The 13,728-nt window shown below is 32.8% G+C and overlaps 2 protein-coding genes across 2 annotated transcripts; one reads left to right on the top strand and one right to left on the bottom strand.

Moving 5' to 3' along the window:
- On the top strand, positions 1-4,218 carry LOC130612212 (high-affinity choline transporter 1-like). Its single transcript, XM_057433514.1, has 6 exons — positions 1-193; positions 828-935; positions 1,672-2,102; positions 2,679-2,832; positions 2,910-3,139; positions 3,436-4,218. The coding sequence occupies exons 1-6, from the start codon at positions 1-3 to the stop codon at positions 3,976-3,978; spliced, it is 1,659 nt and encodes a 552-aa protein (XP_057289497.1). The 3' UTR covers positions 3,979-4,218.
- Positions 4,219-6,926: 2,708 nt separating this feature from the next.
- On the bottom strand, positions 6,927-13,728 carry LOC130612348 (pleckstrin homology domain-containing family G member 5-like). Its single transcript, XM_057433654.1, has 12 exons — positions 13,332-13,728; positions 12,479-12,576; positions 12,072-12,208; positions 11,461-11,528; positions 10,942-11,196; positions 10,541-10,738; positions 10,347-10,457; positions 9,851-10,000; positions 8,715-8,852; positions 8,191-8,307; positions 7,489-7,734; positions 6,927-7,204 (listed from the first exon to the last, which is right to left on the bottom strand). The coding sequence occupies exons 1-12, from the start codon at positions 13,341-13,343 to the stop codon at positions 6,944-6,946; spliced, it is 1,791 nt and encodes a 596-aa protein (XP_057289637.1). The 5' UTR covers positions 13,344-13,728; the 3' UTR covers positions 6,927-6,943.

Raw genomic sequence — 13,728 nt, 5'->3', positions numbered from 1 at the left:
ATGGGTGACGTCAATGTGGCAGGAATAATCAGCATCATTATTTTTTATCTCCTCATTTTGGCTATTGGATTATTTGCTGCATGGAAGAAAAATAAAAACACTTGCAAAGCGACTTCAGTAGAAGAAGAAACCAACGAGGTTATTTTAGCAGGGAGGAGCATTGGATTACTTGTAGGATGTTTCACCATGACAGGTGAGAACTTTCGCCTTCTTTAATTATCTTGTAGTTTGTTTCCATTTTCTATGTTTAAAAAATGATTCTTGTTTGAAAATGACCTAACGCAAATCAGTGTTATATCTACTATTTTAAACTCTGTTTTCTATAAATTGCATTGCATGTTGAGAAATATAAAAAAGATCGTTACCGAATGTAGTATGCTCGTGGAAAAACCCAAGGGTCTTCATCTGTCGATAATTATTAATGTGAGTTTCAAGCAGTATCCCTCCCAAATTTAATCCGTTTTTTATACAACCACAAAGCATTTTAGAGTTTATATTTCAATTTTCACTAGTGATATCATAATAACGCAAAATCATTTTTAGATCGTTGGAGTATTTTTGTGTGGAGAGTTTTTATTTATACATTTGAGGACGTTGACGTAAATTAAATATATCTTTGTAAAATGATATTCAGCCCTTCAAATAATCCTTCACATGAAAGAAAATTAGAAAATTGAATAAATACTTCAACAAATAAATTAGCAAAAATGATGCAGAAACAAAGATTGTATAGCCAGTTATACCTTAGATCTGCTAAAAATGAATAATGACTCCGTAACGAGCACACGTTAACTACTACTCAACGGGAATTTAATAATTTATTTCAGCAACGTGGGTTGGTGGTGGTTACATTAATGGTACCGCCGAGTCGGTTTATACTTCTGGTTTATCATGGGCACAAGCGCCATGGGGATATGCAACAAGCTTAGCTATAGGTAAGTTATACAAGTGTAACTGTCATGTTATCGAAAAATAATTAATATTTTGAAATTATCTTAGAGTAGTCGCACAGGTCAAGTTCTGAATAACTTTTTTGATGTGTAAATAAATACTTTTTATATGTAAAAAAACCCGTTAGTAGACTGTGGAAAGATTCATGGGTGTGTTTTTCGTTTATATTTCAATCATTAGATCCGTTGTGCACATCCCCGGCGCAGCCATTACGCGCACCATTACCATAAAGTAGCACACCGGCTGCAGTTTTTACCAAATACAGGTATTAAAAAAAAGAAGATAAAATGCAATACACGTTTCCCGAATTACATGTTTTTATCATTGAAATGGTAGGTTCTATACTTTCATCTTCATCCAGTACGAAGAGAGTCCTTTTTTGGTGGCATTGCTATTGCGGTCAAAAACTTATAAACATTTCACTGGAGCAGAGATCAATTAATGCTAGTTTAAGAAAAAACCTTTAGTTGTAGCAGTTTGTACGAATTCGGAAATTTCATATTTGAAATAAGGAAAGAAAATGCAGCAGCAAATCAAAGGAAACTAATTTGGGAAATGTGTATTGATTAGAGAAGTAGAAAGCGTTGAATATAAATTACTAAGTTGTAAGAAACAACTTAAGGAGCAGTTACTACAAAATCCTAACTGATCATTTACAGCACCATTCGAATTTAAAACGTTATTAAAAATGTCTCTTTGTTTTTGTATATCACACAACAGGTGGACTGGTATTCGCTAAACCAATGAGGGAAGCCAAATATGTCACTATGTTAGATCCTTTACAGCACAAGTATGGTAAAGTAATGGGTGCCTTCCTGTACATACCTGCTTTTCTTGGCGAAACGTTTTGGTCTGCTTCAATTCTTGCTGCTTTGGGTGCCACCTTATCTGTCATCCTTGGACTGGAAATGAACGTTTCCGTAGTCATTTCCGCCTGCATTGCTGTTGGTTATACGTTTTTTGGAGGGCTATACGCGGTGGCTTTTACAGACGTTGTGCAGCTAGCATGTATCACAGTTGGCTTATGGTTAACAGTACCCTTTGCATTAAAGTATGAGAAAGTAGAAAATATTATTGATACAAGCAGTGTCTGGGTGGGAACTATCGAAAAAGAAAAAGCGGGCTTATGGGCAGACTATGCCATGTTATTGGTAAGAAAATATTTATAACTAGTCGTAAGTCTGCTGAAATTCCGCTAGAATGAACGCGCTGGAACTTGTAGCTACCATCTTTAGCTCATACAGAATCGGCTAGCATTAAATATAGACTAGTCGGGAGCCTGTGGATAAAGTCACGGGTTTGCTTTTCCTTTGCATATAGCATTGTTTCCGTAACACGACTTTTTTCTTGCGCACGAACAGTCAGGTTCTTATTAAAAAGAGATAAAATCTCGGATTGTTTATTTTTAAAAGAATCGGGCGTTATAATTAGTTGACACACTCAGGTCATCAAAACAAAGTCAGTAAAATTATATTGCCTTTGGAATTTCGGGCATATATAAAAAATTTAGTGCAGTTGTGACAAAAATACGGCTATTATTAAAGAGATTAGTCGCTAGTTTGTGGAAAATTTACGCGTTCGCTCATCGCTAAAATTTATGGTAGCTTAGCCATCGCAGCAAAAGGGATGATAATTTATTATCGGTGAATAAAACATTTACTGTAATTCGCTGTACTAAGCCATCATAATATTTTAAGCAACCTGAAAATCAATTCCTTTCTTTTTAGATATGTGGAGGCATACCATGGCAAGTGTATTTTCAAAGAGTGCTTTCTTCTAAAACTCCACGACAAGCACAATTTCTATCTTTCGTGGCATCATTTGGTTGCTTTGCATCAGCTCTACCAGCTGTGTTAATAGGTGCTGCTGCACGGTCAATGGGTGAGTAGGCACTAGCATTGGTTATTCCTGACTCATTCGTTGATAAAGTGTTTATGTTACACAAATTTTGTTTTCAGATTGGACAAATGTGACAAACAGTGGCTTAGATGTGATAAGTGAAAATGGAACAATTGTTGACACACGCTTGGTGCTTCCTATGGTGCTGCAGTATTTAACACCTGGTTGGGTGTCTTTCATTGGTTTGGGAGCTATCTCAGCTGCAGTGATGTCATCTGCGGATTCGTCAGTTTTGTCAGCTAGTTCAATGTTCGGGCATAATATATACAAGTTGATATTTAGGCCAAAGGTAGGTAGACAGTAAAGTAGAAATATTAATATCGTATTCCTGTTACAGTATGACAGAAACATCTCCAGTTTTAGACAATAACATTGTTTAGAGTGTTGGTGTTTTTTGTCCACCTTTGACTTAAATAGCAAACCTAAGTCAATGACGGTTCTTATTAAGAACCTTTTTTATTTACAGATGTGATTATTTTACAGATGTGACTATATACAAGCACATGTAACATCGTTAAGAGGTAGTGTAATAATCAACAGCAAAATTTCCACTTTTTGTTATAACAAGATTTTTGTTTTTTCTAGGCTTCAGCAAAAGAAATCATTTGGGTTATTCGAATCGGAATTGTTGTTGTTGGAGGATTCGCCACGTTAGTTGGGTTGACTGTAAAAAGCATATACGCCCTTTTTCATTTGTGTTCTGATCTTGTTTTTGTTGTGCTGTTTCCACAACTTGTTGGTGCGGTTCATGTTTCTTTTGTTAACACCTATGGATCAATTGTAGCGTACGTGATTGGTTTAATATTGCGAATAACTGGAGGAGAAAGTTTGATTGGTTTACCAGCTGTAATTAAATACCCGTTCTACGATTACAAAAGCGACCATCAAAACTTTCCGTTTCGAACAATGGCAATGATTATATCTTTTCTTCTTTTATTGAGCGTGTCTTACTTGACGAATTATCTATTCGATAATGGTGTTTTGTCAGAAAAATATGACTTCCTTCATACCCTGGAAAGAAGAGAGAAAAAGAAAGGTTTATCCCAACCCACTGAGATACCAATGCAAGAGAAGTTTACTAAGAAGGTCTATACGTATGACAACTCCGGAATGAACAGAGATAGCTAGAAACACGTGGAATAGAAATGTTATTTGTTAATAAAAACAATCCGTGCTTGTTAAAATAATGTCTGTTGAAATATTTACCAAGAATACTGGACGTGAACAAACAATATAAACCTCACAGACTATCCAAATCTTAAAGTATATAAACTTTTTTTATGTGTATAAAGTAGTTGTTTTTGTTTTTATTACTGTAGGAAACAATACCTTATTCCAATAATAAATAATATTTTTATTTAAAATCTTTACTTCATAGGTAAATGTTGAAATACCGCAATTGAAGGTGTGATGGGGGGAAAACACCCTTGCCAAGCCAACAAAATAAAGATCTCTTATGTAATATATATAAATATAATACAAGTCAGGTTTGCCAAGTCTGGTGTACCCACTCACTTGCAGGAGTCATTTAAACTACAAAGCAAACATTATAAGTGGACATACTTGAATGCCAATAAAGACATCAGACATGTCAATATTCGCTTTTATATTTTCTGATAACTTACCGAAGTTTCGCAATTGTTTTCTCTCTTCGCGAAAATTTTCGCAATGTTACAGATAATTCTTGATTCGTGAAAGTTTTTTTTTGTCTAGTAATTTTTTTGTTGTTCCTGACTAACAAGCACTTCCATTTTAATTTTTATTCATTTGTTACTACTTCCATTTTGTCAATTTAAAAATGCAATAAATTAAAGTATTTTTCCTAAAGTTTTTTTTTATCGCAATAATAAAAAAAATCGCTCTTGAAAGTTTCTTACGCCAAAGTTTACGCCTCTTTTTGCGGTACTGATCTCGCTAATTTTTTAGCCCGCGAAAGTGTTTGTTTTTAAAGTAATCCTATTGTTTCAGACTCGTTTTAACATAGACCCACTTCAGAATCAATCACGTAAAATTTTGGTAAAAGGTTGCAGTGTATTATATATATTCAACATAGTAAGTATAAATGATATGTTGTAAGATTCTTGAACGTTTCAATGGTGCTAGGCGTAAAGCGATAGAAATGGTGCAACTAATACTACCAGCAGTACGTTAGCCGATACCATATGATGGACATACTGCTGATGTGATACAACAAATTACCCACTGATACAGAGGTTAAACACTTTGTTGAAAATAAAAAATGTTTGTTAGGTATACACGTCATTATTTTCAACATGTGTTTGCATGCTCAGGTGGTTAAGATAAAGAGAAAAAGTTTCAAAGCAAATTAAAAAATGTTTTGGACAGAAATCGCAAGGTGAAGGGCATCAACATTAGGGTTGACTTAAAACAGTGCAGTGCCAGAGATAAAACGTTCAACGAGGAGCTTGCTGTTGCGGTTGAGGAAAAATAACCTTTGACTTTTCAGTATTATATGTTTAGCTGGCGATTTTCACCTGTTTCAGAAAAAAAAAATTAAAAAAAAAAAAAAAAAAAAAAAATTATTCGCATGTTTTACATACAAGTTATAATTTACTAGATACTGTATCATTAATTTATGAGAACTAAACTTCACAAGATAAAAACTCATCAAAAATATTATTATTATATACAAAAATGGTAATAAACACAATACAGAGTAGTTTAATTTTCCTAAAGTTTAGCCTATTTCAACCTGTTTCTAATTATAATGCTTTTTATCGACATTAGTTTTAATAAATTATCAGTTTTTTATAGAAGTATACAATGGAGTTTCTCAAACTCGCAAGGGGTCTAAAATAAAGATAAAGAGAGAAAGCGCCAGAAAGGGAACAGGGGCGGGTATTTGAGAAAGGAGAAGCTCGAGATAGAAAGTTTCGAGATGGCAAGCGTCTACTGTAGTCATGATTTTCACACTAAAATCACTAAAACTGAGGAAATGTTTTAGGGTCGTCGAAACATCTCCTATATCTACTGTTAAACACCAGTTTTAATTTAATCGTAACGCAAGTTAATTTTATATGTATGATCTCAAAAGCAACAATAACACAATGACCTAACCAAATCAAATATTTGGTTCAAATTATTTCAAAGTGGCATATTCAGTTAGTAAAATATTTAGGCTAAATTTTGTGTTATCTAAAGTATATGGCAATTTTATCTATATCTGCAAAATGCGAATGCGTACGTGGATAAAATTATAGAATCATATTGTGTGTTTTACGTGTTTGGTCTACTAATCCCTTATTGGAAAAATAAAAAAAACGCAACAGGAGAAAAGTGTTTATGTAAGTAAAAAGATATGCTCGAGAAAGCGTTGAAAAAAAATGCGATTCTTTTTTTAAAAAACAAGTACATGGAAAATATTTTTTGTTTAACACACCTTAAGTTTTTCCTTTTTTGGTACTTGTAAACAATAGAGGAATGTTGAAATGAAGTTTGATGACATATAAAGTATATTTTTACCAGAATGCCCTGTTAATGCATTCTGGTAAGACTGGATCTCAAGTGATGTAAGCAAGGCAAAGATAAATTGTAAATACAATTGTTGTGAGGTATTTTGCAGACATAAGGACCAAAGTAGTCGTTAACCCTTGGAATAATCAACAGTACATATTTCCCAAATTGAGTTGTCTTTTATCCTTGTTCGGCTGTTAGCACGAATTAATGAAATTTTCCTGGACGGGGGGTTATTAAGATCTTTATAGATGCAGTTATAAAGCCGTTTACGATTACAGAAGCCCTAGCTTTTAAATTGTTTTACAGACAGACAGCACTGTATTATTGTCTAGTCGTTCACTGTGGAAAAATGCCGTCAGCAAATTACATATTCTGTTCGGGAAACCCGATATTAAGCTGCCAGTAGCCATTTTAAACTCACAGAATACGGGTACCATTATAGAGACCATAAGAATTTATGGAATAATGACTTTATGAAATTTTATGTGTGTTAAACAAGTCCTGTTTTTTTTGACATAGAAGAAAAACATGGCGGTCAGACTAAGTATAAATTCCAGAAAAGTATTTCATCGACATCGCCAAGTGTTCTTAAAAAGATATTTATAGCCTCAGTTATCTATTTAAAACCAAATAAGCGTGACAAGAATACATTAAATAAACAAAATACAGTAGCACCGAACAATAGCTTCCAGTTTGTCCATTGCAAAGCTGTTGAATCAGCAAAATCTTTGCTTCCCGATTTTGATGTCGATCTTGATAAGTTTTGCGCATTTCTTTTTCGCACTTTGTTTTTACAGATGACAGAATTAGGCAGGTCATCATCGAAGAAGTCTTCTTTAGTGTAACCGTATTCATTTCTAACAATTTCATACTCTTTCTAAAGTGAAGCATTGAATTCGCGTGAAAATAAAATAAAAGTAACATAATACGCTAAATCAAACACGCAGGTGATTGGGAAATATGTCCGAATAAAGAAATGTTTGCATTAAGACCGTGTTCACACGTCGCGGATAGATCCTATCTATTTCTGCAACGTGTAAACATGGTCTAAGCAGCAGTAAACATGAAAGTTTTGTAAAACAAAAGGCCAATGAATTTGTTCGAAACAGCAGATTGAAATTAACTTTAAAATTAACGGATGTGTAATAACACAAGACAAACCTTAGCTTTTTGAAAAGCGGATAACCATTTGGCTTGCTCACTTGGATTGATTTGAAGTACGAATGCATTAGCCATCACCCCATATTCATTTAAATAAATGAACAAAAGGGAACCAGGGTCTTTCAAAACTTTCAATTCAACTTTGTTCAATCGAAATGGTTGCCTTATGATTCGATATTTGTCGATATTTCGTTTTAGTTTCGTTAATACAAAAACGTCCGAAAATAAAAAGGCATGCACATCTTTCTAAAAAAACAAAAAAACAACACATGTTGATAACGTCAGATGTAAGTGTATATTTCACTGCGTTTTTCTACTCGTGACCTGGACTGTAGTAGAGGTAAGAAGTGGGAGTGTAGCTCATGTTTTCAGACAACAAAAAAAAATAAAAAAAAAAATAACGGCATTAAAATATTAACATGGATTATGTCATTAAAAAATAACACTGGAGAAAACTCCTTGTTTTTATTCACAACATCTCAGGCAACAATTTTTTGGTGAATTTTTTTTTATTCGTAATTTACTAATTTACCAAGAAAACGTTTAAAAAGTTAGGCCAAAAGAGAAGAAGTGAAAAAAGGGAAGAAGTAAGAAAAAAACGAATGGACGTAGAGAATAAAGAACGAAGAGAATAAGGAATGTACTATGGAACGCCACGAGTAACAAATGTATACCTTCAAACCTCAACAACACCACACTTACTTTCGTCTGTTTCTCCACTAGTTTCATTGGTCCATCCTTTAGAAGGAATCTTTTCTCGTCTTCGGACACACCAGGAATATTTCCTTTCAAATCCAAATTGCAGTATTCGCTCATTATCTAAAAAAAATCACTGGGTACATAAAACATAATTCTCTCCGACCCAAAATATTTAGCGCTAGTCCACCCCAGCTGTTGGGTTAAGCATAAAATGGCAATACTTCTATTACGGTTAATTCTTTTTTTTCTCATTTTTACTTTTTAAAGTCCTGATAACTAAATACAACCTGAACCCATGCAACAGCAGAAACAGGAGACTTTATAGTCAAACAGGCGAAGGGTAAAGCAAAAATAACATTATTGAAAAATTAGTAAGGTATTTGAAGGCAGGGAATGAGACGATCAAGAGATATTAAAATCCCATTGCCTGGTATCTGCGGATATCTATCTTTTATATAATGAGGAACTATATTGCAAGAGGTTTGATTACAATCTCGAGAATGTCAAAGATGTCTAAACAAGCCTACCTTTTCAGTTTCGTCATTGACGGCATCTTGGGGACAGTACGTATCGAATTTAGCTAGCACACTGATCAGTTTTTCATATTCTTGTCGCATATGAACTGCAGAATTAATTTTTGACACAAATGTTTCTACTCGTGACATCTAAAAATTACATTTGCTAACTTGTATTTTTTTTTCAAAAAATTGTTATCCATGAGCGTCATTGTTATAAGATTATTTTTTAGGGAGATTAAATGTACTTACTGCTAATTTATACCACTCATGTATTTTATGGAAAAAGCTAGGAACTGAGCTAATTTATATTAGGTGAATGTAGGCTAATGTTGTTCCAAAAAAATTTAAAAATTAAGGGGATTCAAATGTAGGGGTTGTGTCGCCTAAGATGCCAACATTTCGACACAAGCTAACTATTATACTTAAATGTCACACGTGATGGCAAAGATTAAAAGTGTGGTGTCTCCTAGAAAAAGTTAAACAACCTGACTTTGAACAGGAAGAGATTTTGAGAAAACGAACTTTATGCTTAGAAAAGCCCTTTGAATAAGTCTTAGTTTACCTCTAAGAAGTACAGATAAAGTAGAGGTTGATAAAAGTTCAAGAAATATTACCTACATTTTTTTACAGTACTTGCCTTTATCGGTATATATTACATAAAACTTAATCAAGAACTATTCTCTACCATAAAGTTGTCGTTAAAAGTCCAAATTAAACATTCTACACTTAAAAGGAAAAAATAGAAAGGATTGGTAAGGCATTGCCATGGACATACTTTTAGTATTTCGCAAGTTTTGAACCTTCATTACAGGTGTGCGACTTTAATAAAAGTTGCATCAAGGCTTTTAAGACAAGTTGTAGTTTTTTGTAATATCTTCGTACATTTGGCATTCCTTTTCAAAACAGCAAGACTTAAATTTTGAAACAAACGGTTTAATGATATATCAGGAATTTTCAGAGTTATGGCAGCCTAAAAACTGTATCTCATGTCCATTTCCAAATCTAACACCGAAGATTAAAAATTAGTGGAGGTCGGAAAGTTGAACTTACGCTTAAGCGGTTACCAAGTTAAAATTCTTATCAGAGAACAGAAGCAGACGATTGCAAGGAAATTCTTTAAGTCGAGAATAATTTTACTTTCTCACCATATCTTCCATCAGCAATCTCTCCTTCTCATCATCTGTTTTATTAAGTATTGCTCTGATCAAAAGCGAATATTTGGTGACCCTCTGTAATGGTTTGATTAAAAATCCTGTTAATTTGATTCGTTTGCACTTCTCATGATTGTCACACCACTAAGAAGGGGAAAATAAATTATATTATTTGCATATTTTAATAGGTATCTTAAAGTGTCTTTCCATTAAAGCATTCACGACCAAAGTTTTTAGAGTTTAAACGTCGCGTTTAATGTGTTCAATTTTCATTTCATTGTTGTTAAAAATGCTTTTGAGGTTGGTTAACATCCAATGCTGCAAACATGCAGGCTGTCACAGCCAGGAGAAATATTAATGTGCACCCAGATACCTGGAAGATGCTGTTAGAAATGCCTTAATGAAAAATAGTCTTTAGCGCGAAATCAAGAAACAATAACAACGAAATAATAATAATAAACAGATCAGAAACGTATAATATTTTGCTTACTAAAAAATATTCTTTCAACATTTCATTTGTCCGTTGTGAACAGTTCGGTATTTTCATGTTTGACGTGTCAGCATTGCAGAATGTGATATATGGTTGGAAAAGTTCTTCAAACTAAAGACAAAAGGAGGTTATGTTGGAACCTTGTACTAATGTGGTTTTAATTAGACTTAAAATACAAAAAATAGTCCACAAACCTCTTCAAATGATTGAACCAATTGACTTGGTTTGATTGGTAATTTTGTCGACCTTGCATTTTCGACAGCTCGCTTGAGTAGATTCCAGAAAGACACATTGACTTCGTATATTTCATTAATATTAGCATATATTACTGATTGATCAATTTCTGTGAGGTAACCTTCCCTTTGTAGGCTTAGAAAACACTTTTGAAAAATCTAAAAAAAAAAAAAAAATGACTAAAAAATTTACATTTTAAAATTCAGTTTTGTGATTAGAAGATATGATTTTTAATCAGAAAATCCGATTATTTGAAATGCCCATTCTTAAACATTAGATCGATAGAACGTAAAGTTAGTTAGTACCAAAGAGCGATTAAAATTGGCTAGATTAAAAACATTGTAAAAATGAAATTGCATACATCAATGACAATTTTGATATCTTTGATAAATGTGATCTCTGTGGAAAGTAATTCCCATATGGCTTCTTGCTGAACTCGTTGTCTATCTGTTATATTCTCTGTTTCAGTGATAACATCCTTCCAAGATGTCTCAAGAAAAAACTCATCAACTTCTTCTATTTTAGGCGAATCTCCATCAGTAGCGTCAAATGTTTCGTCATCAAATCCATTCGCTTCATAATCTTTTAGCAAACTTGAAAAACGTTTGTTAGTCTCCTAGAAATTAGTAAATAAAGAAGTCATAACACATATGTTTAAATCCTGATCTGTCAAAAAAAACAGGATATAATGAAAAAATAGTATTTTATATAAAATATCTTATTTATGTAGATTTAAGTACTCAAAAAAGGTGCAATGTTAAGCCAGCAGTTTTTCTTAAATTTCCATGAACATTCAAGAATATAACTGCATCATACCAGAAATGAGTCATTCTCAACTCAATTTAAAAAAAAACTTCGCATAATAAGAGTAGCAACGTACTGGACTTTTTTTTCCATCATCCTTTCGCATGGAGAATATTCTTTTGTCAACTTTAATTTGTTCGTTTGCTACAAAATGAAACAAATAAATACTTTGTTAATCAAATAAAGTAGTTACATCTACGAAAGTTGCCAGCATTTGGCGCGTACACCTTTTATTTTTACTATGTAATTGCACAAAATCACAATAGAGTACTGATAAACATACCAAATGTTCTTTACAAGTTTATTAACCCATAGTATTAATGATAGTTCTATAGTTGAAACTAAGAAGAATCAAAAACTTGCCGTACACGGGCCTAGGGAAAACCAAGGTCTTTCTCATGTTCATGTAAAGTAAAATAAGAATAAAATCAATTTAGTTGTTTACATAATAATTATCAAACATAAAAACACCCAGACAAACTTTTATTTTAAACAATAGTTAAGTCCATTAAGGGATCAAGTTAACTTAAATAGAAATTTACTATAACTTTATTATTTGCCTACTTCTGTCTATCTTTCTGTCTATCTGCTTTTATTTATTTCTGACGTTTAAGAGGATGTAGCAACGTGCTATGCCTAAATTTCAATCTGGTATGATTTCATCCTTTGATGTTCATATTAAATTACCTTTAACGACCAGCACATGTCCACCATATGGAAATGTTTCGCTGGTAAGTGGTAATGGAGTGTTGGACGAGTCCAAAAACACTGAATGTGTCTCAAATGACAAATTGTGGTTCTGTAAAATTGGTTCTAATGATTCCCTAAAACGCAAACGTGATCATTTAGATTGGGGGAAATAGATTTTCGTGACTAGAAGCTCAGACCTTCACAGTTGCATTCGTTATATGTGACTCGACATTCCTACTGGCTCTGGTTTTATTGTGTTTCTAAGTAGAATGGTGTCAACACAAAATGCCAGTAATTAGCTCAATAAAATTATATCATCCTGAAGATCTTAATTATTATAACTTGATAATCGATGATTCACATATTGATTCTAAAGTTTCTGCATAGCATAGACGAAAACATACTTCAAAGATTTTCCTTTTCGCGCTGGTACTTTCGTTGTTTTGGCTTCTTCAAGTCCATGTTCGTAAAACTGTATAGTGAAAAACTTCTGTGATGTATCCTACAAATAGAATAAAGCCTAAATAATTTGTAGCAAGATTAAGAAGAACAGTGAGAATACCATTCTTCAGAGAAGGACATTGTTTAACATTTATAGGAAGTCGTTTAACACTATTTAGAAGTTTGCAAACCAGAAACTCCGGTTTTTTATAACTAGAACACAGTTAACAATGTAAACTGTGTTTATCATTAATAACTATTTCTGTTATGACCCTTAGCAGGAAATGAGTAGACATAAAAATTTCTACTTCTTGAGCAAAAATTCTAACCTACCCAAGTTTTAAGATCAAACGAAACTTCATCCCTAGAAATCATCCCTTCGTCCTAATATAAAAACCTTACAAGCACGGGGGACTAGGTTGGGTTAAAAGTTCATCTGTTTAGTTTTTGTTCTTACACTTTTAAATATTCAACTTTTATTATTGTTCCTGATAAAAAAAACATTTTTTTTCCAGTGATATTTTTTAAAATTCGGTTTGAAGTTGTACAATTTCTCTATCTCCCTCTCATTGTTATTCTACAAAATTTATTTTGCCTTTGCTATGCTTGAAGTGCGAGCTTCTGAGAAGAAGCAAAGCAAGGGGAGGATTTCCTAACTATACAAATAGGACTCTACCCAAGATATGTTTGTCAATTGGAGAGAATGATCAAAGCTTTTATATACAAACACGTCAGTTCTCTATATTTCTTCTTATAGCTATACCTCACAAATCATAAAAAATCATATTAATAAAGCACTCAACAAACAACTCGTACCTTTTTAGACATCTTGAAATGAGTTAAACTTTACTCGATAAAATTTTATATAAACAAACTTTCGTTTAACATTATGTGCGTTAAAGTAATTGAATCTCGTACAGTGTATACACAAATGTGATTATAAAAAACTTGATATGGTATTCAGTTAGTAATAACTTATGATTTCCGACAATAACTTTAATCGCTTTGAAAATAAAAACAAACTTTATTAGACATTAAACTTGAAACTACAATGAGAAAAATTGATATTGCAGCTTCGCTATCTCAGTAAACCTGATTTGTTTACAACCAATATCTTCAAATGTTTAGTTATGTCGCATACATATTATATTTTCTAAATCTTTCTTTATTTTGTATTGAACAACATATATTTTATGTATAGACTTTCATTTTT

The sequence above is a fragment of the Hydractinia symbiolongicarpus genome, chromosome 10, assembly GCF_029227915.1.
Source record: "Hydractinia symbiolongicarpus strain clone_291-10 chromosome 10, HSymV2.1, whole genome shotgun sequence".
In the NCBI taxonomy this organism is placed as follows: Eukaryota; Metazoa; Cnidaria; class Hydrozoa; order Anthoathecata; family Hydractiniidae; genus Hydractinia; species Hydractinia symbiolongicarpus.
This window is presented reverse-complemented; position numbering and strand designations above follow the sequence as displayed.

What these genes read in the sequence shown, in the direction of transcription:
- LOC130612212 (XM_057433514.1), top strand. Translation starts at nt 1, where the DNA reads ATGGGTGACGTCAATGTGGCAGGAATAATCAGCATCATTATTTTTTAT. An exon ending in CAGACTATGCCATGTTATTG is followed by an intron (nt 2,103 to 2,678) that starts GTAAGAAAATAT and finishes CTTTCTTTTTAG; the next exon opens with ATATGTGGAGGCATACCATG. An exon ending in TGCTGCTGCACGGTCAATGG is followed by an intron (nt 2,833 to 2,909) that starts GTGAGTAGGCAC and finishes TTTTGTTTTCAG; the next exon opens with ATTGGACAAATGTGACAAAC.
- LOC130612348 (XM_057433654.1), bottom strand. An exon ending in ACATGTGCTGGTCGTTAAAG is followed by an intron (nt 11,529 to 12,071) that starts GTAATTTAATAT and finishes TTCATTTTGTAG; the next exon opens with CAAACGAACAAATTAAAGTT. An exon ending in CCGCTTTTCAAAAAGCTAAG is followed by an intron (nt 7,205 to 7,488) that starts GTTTGTCTTGTG and finishes GCTTCACTTTAG; the next exon opens with AAAGAGTATGAAATTGTTAG.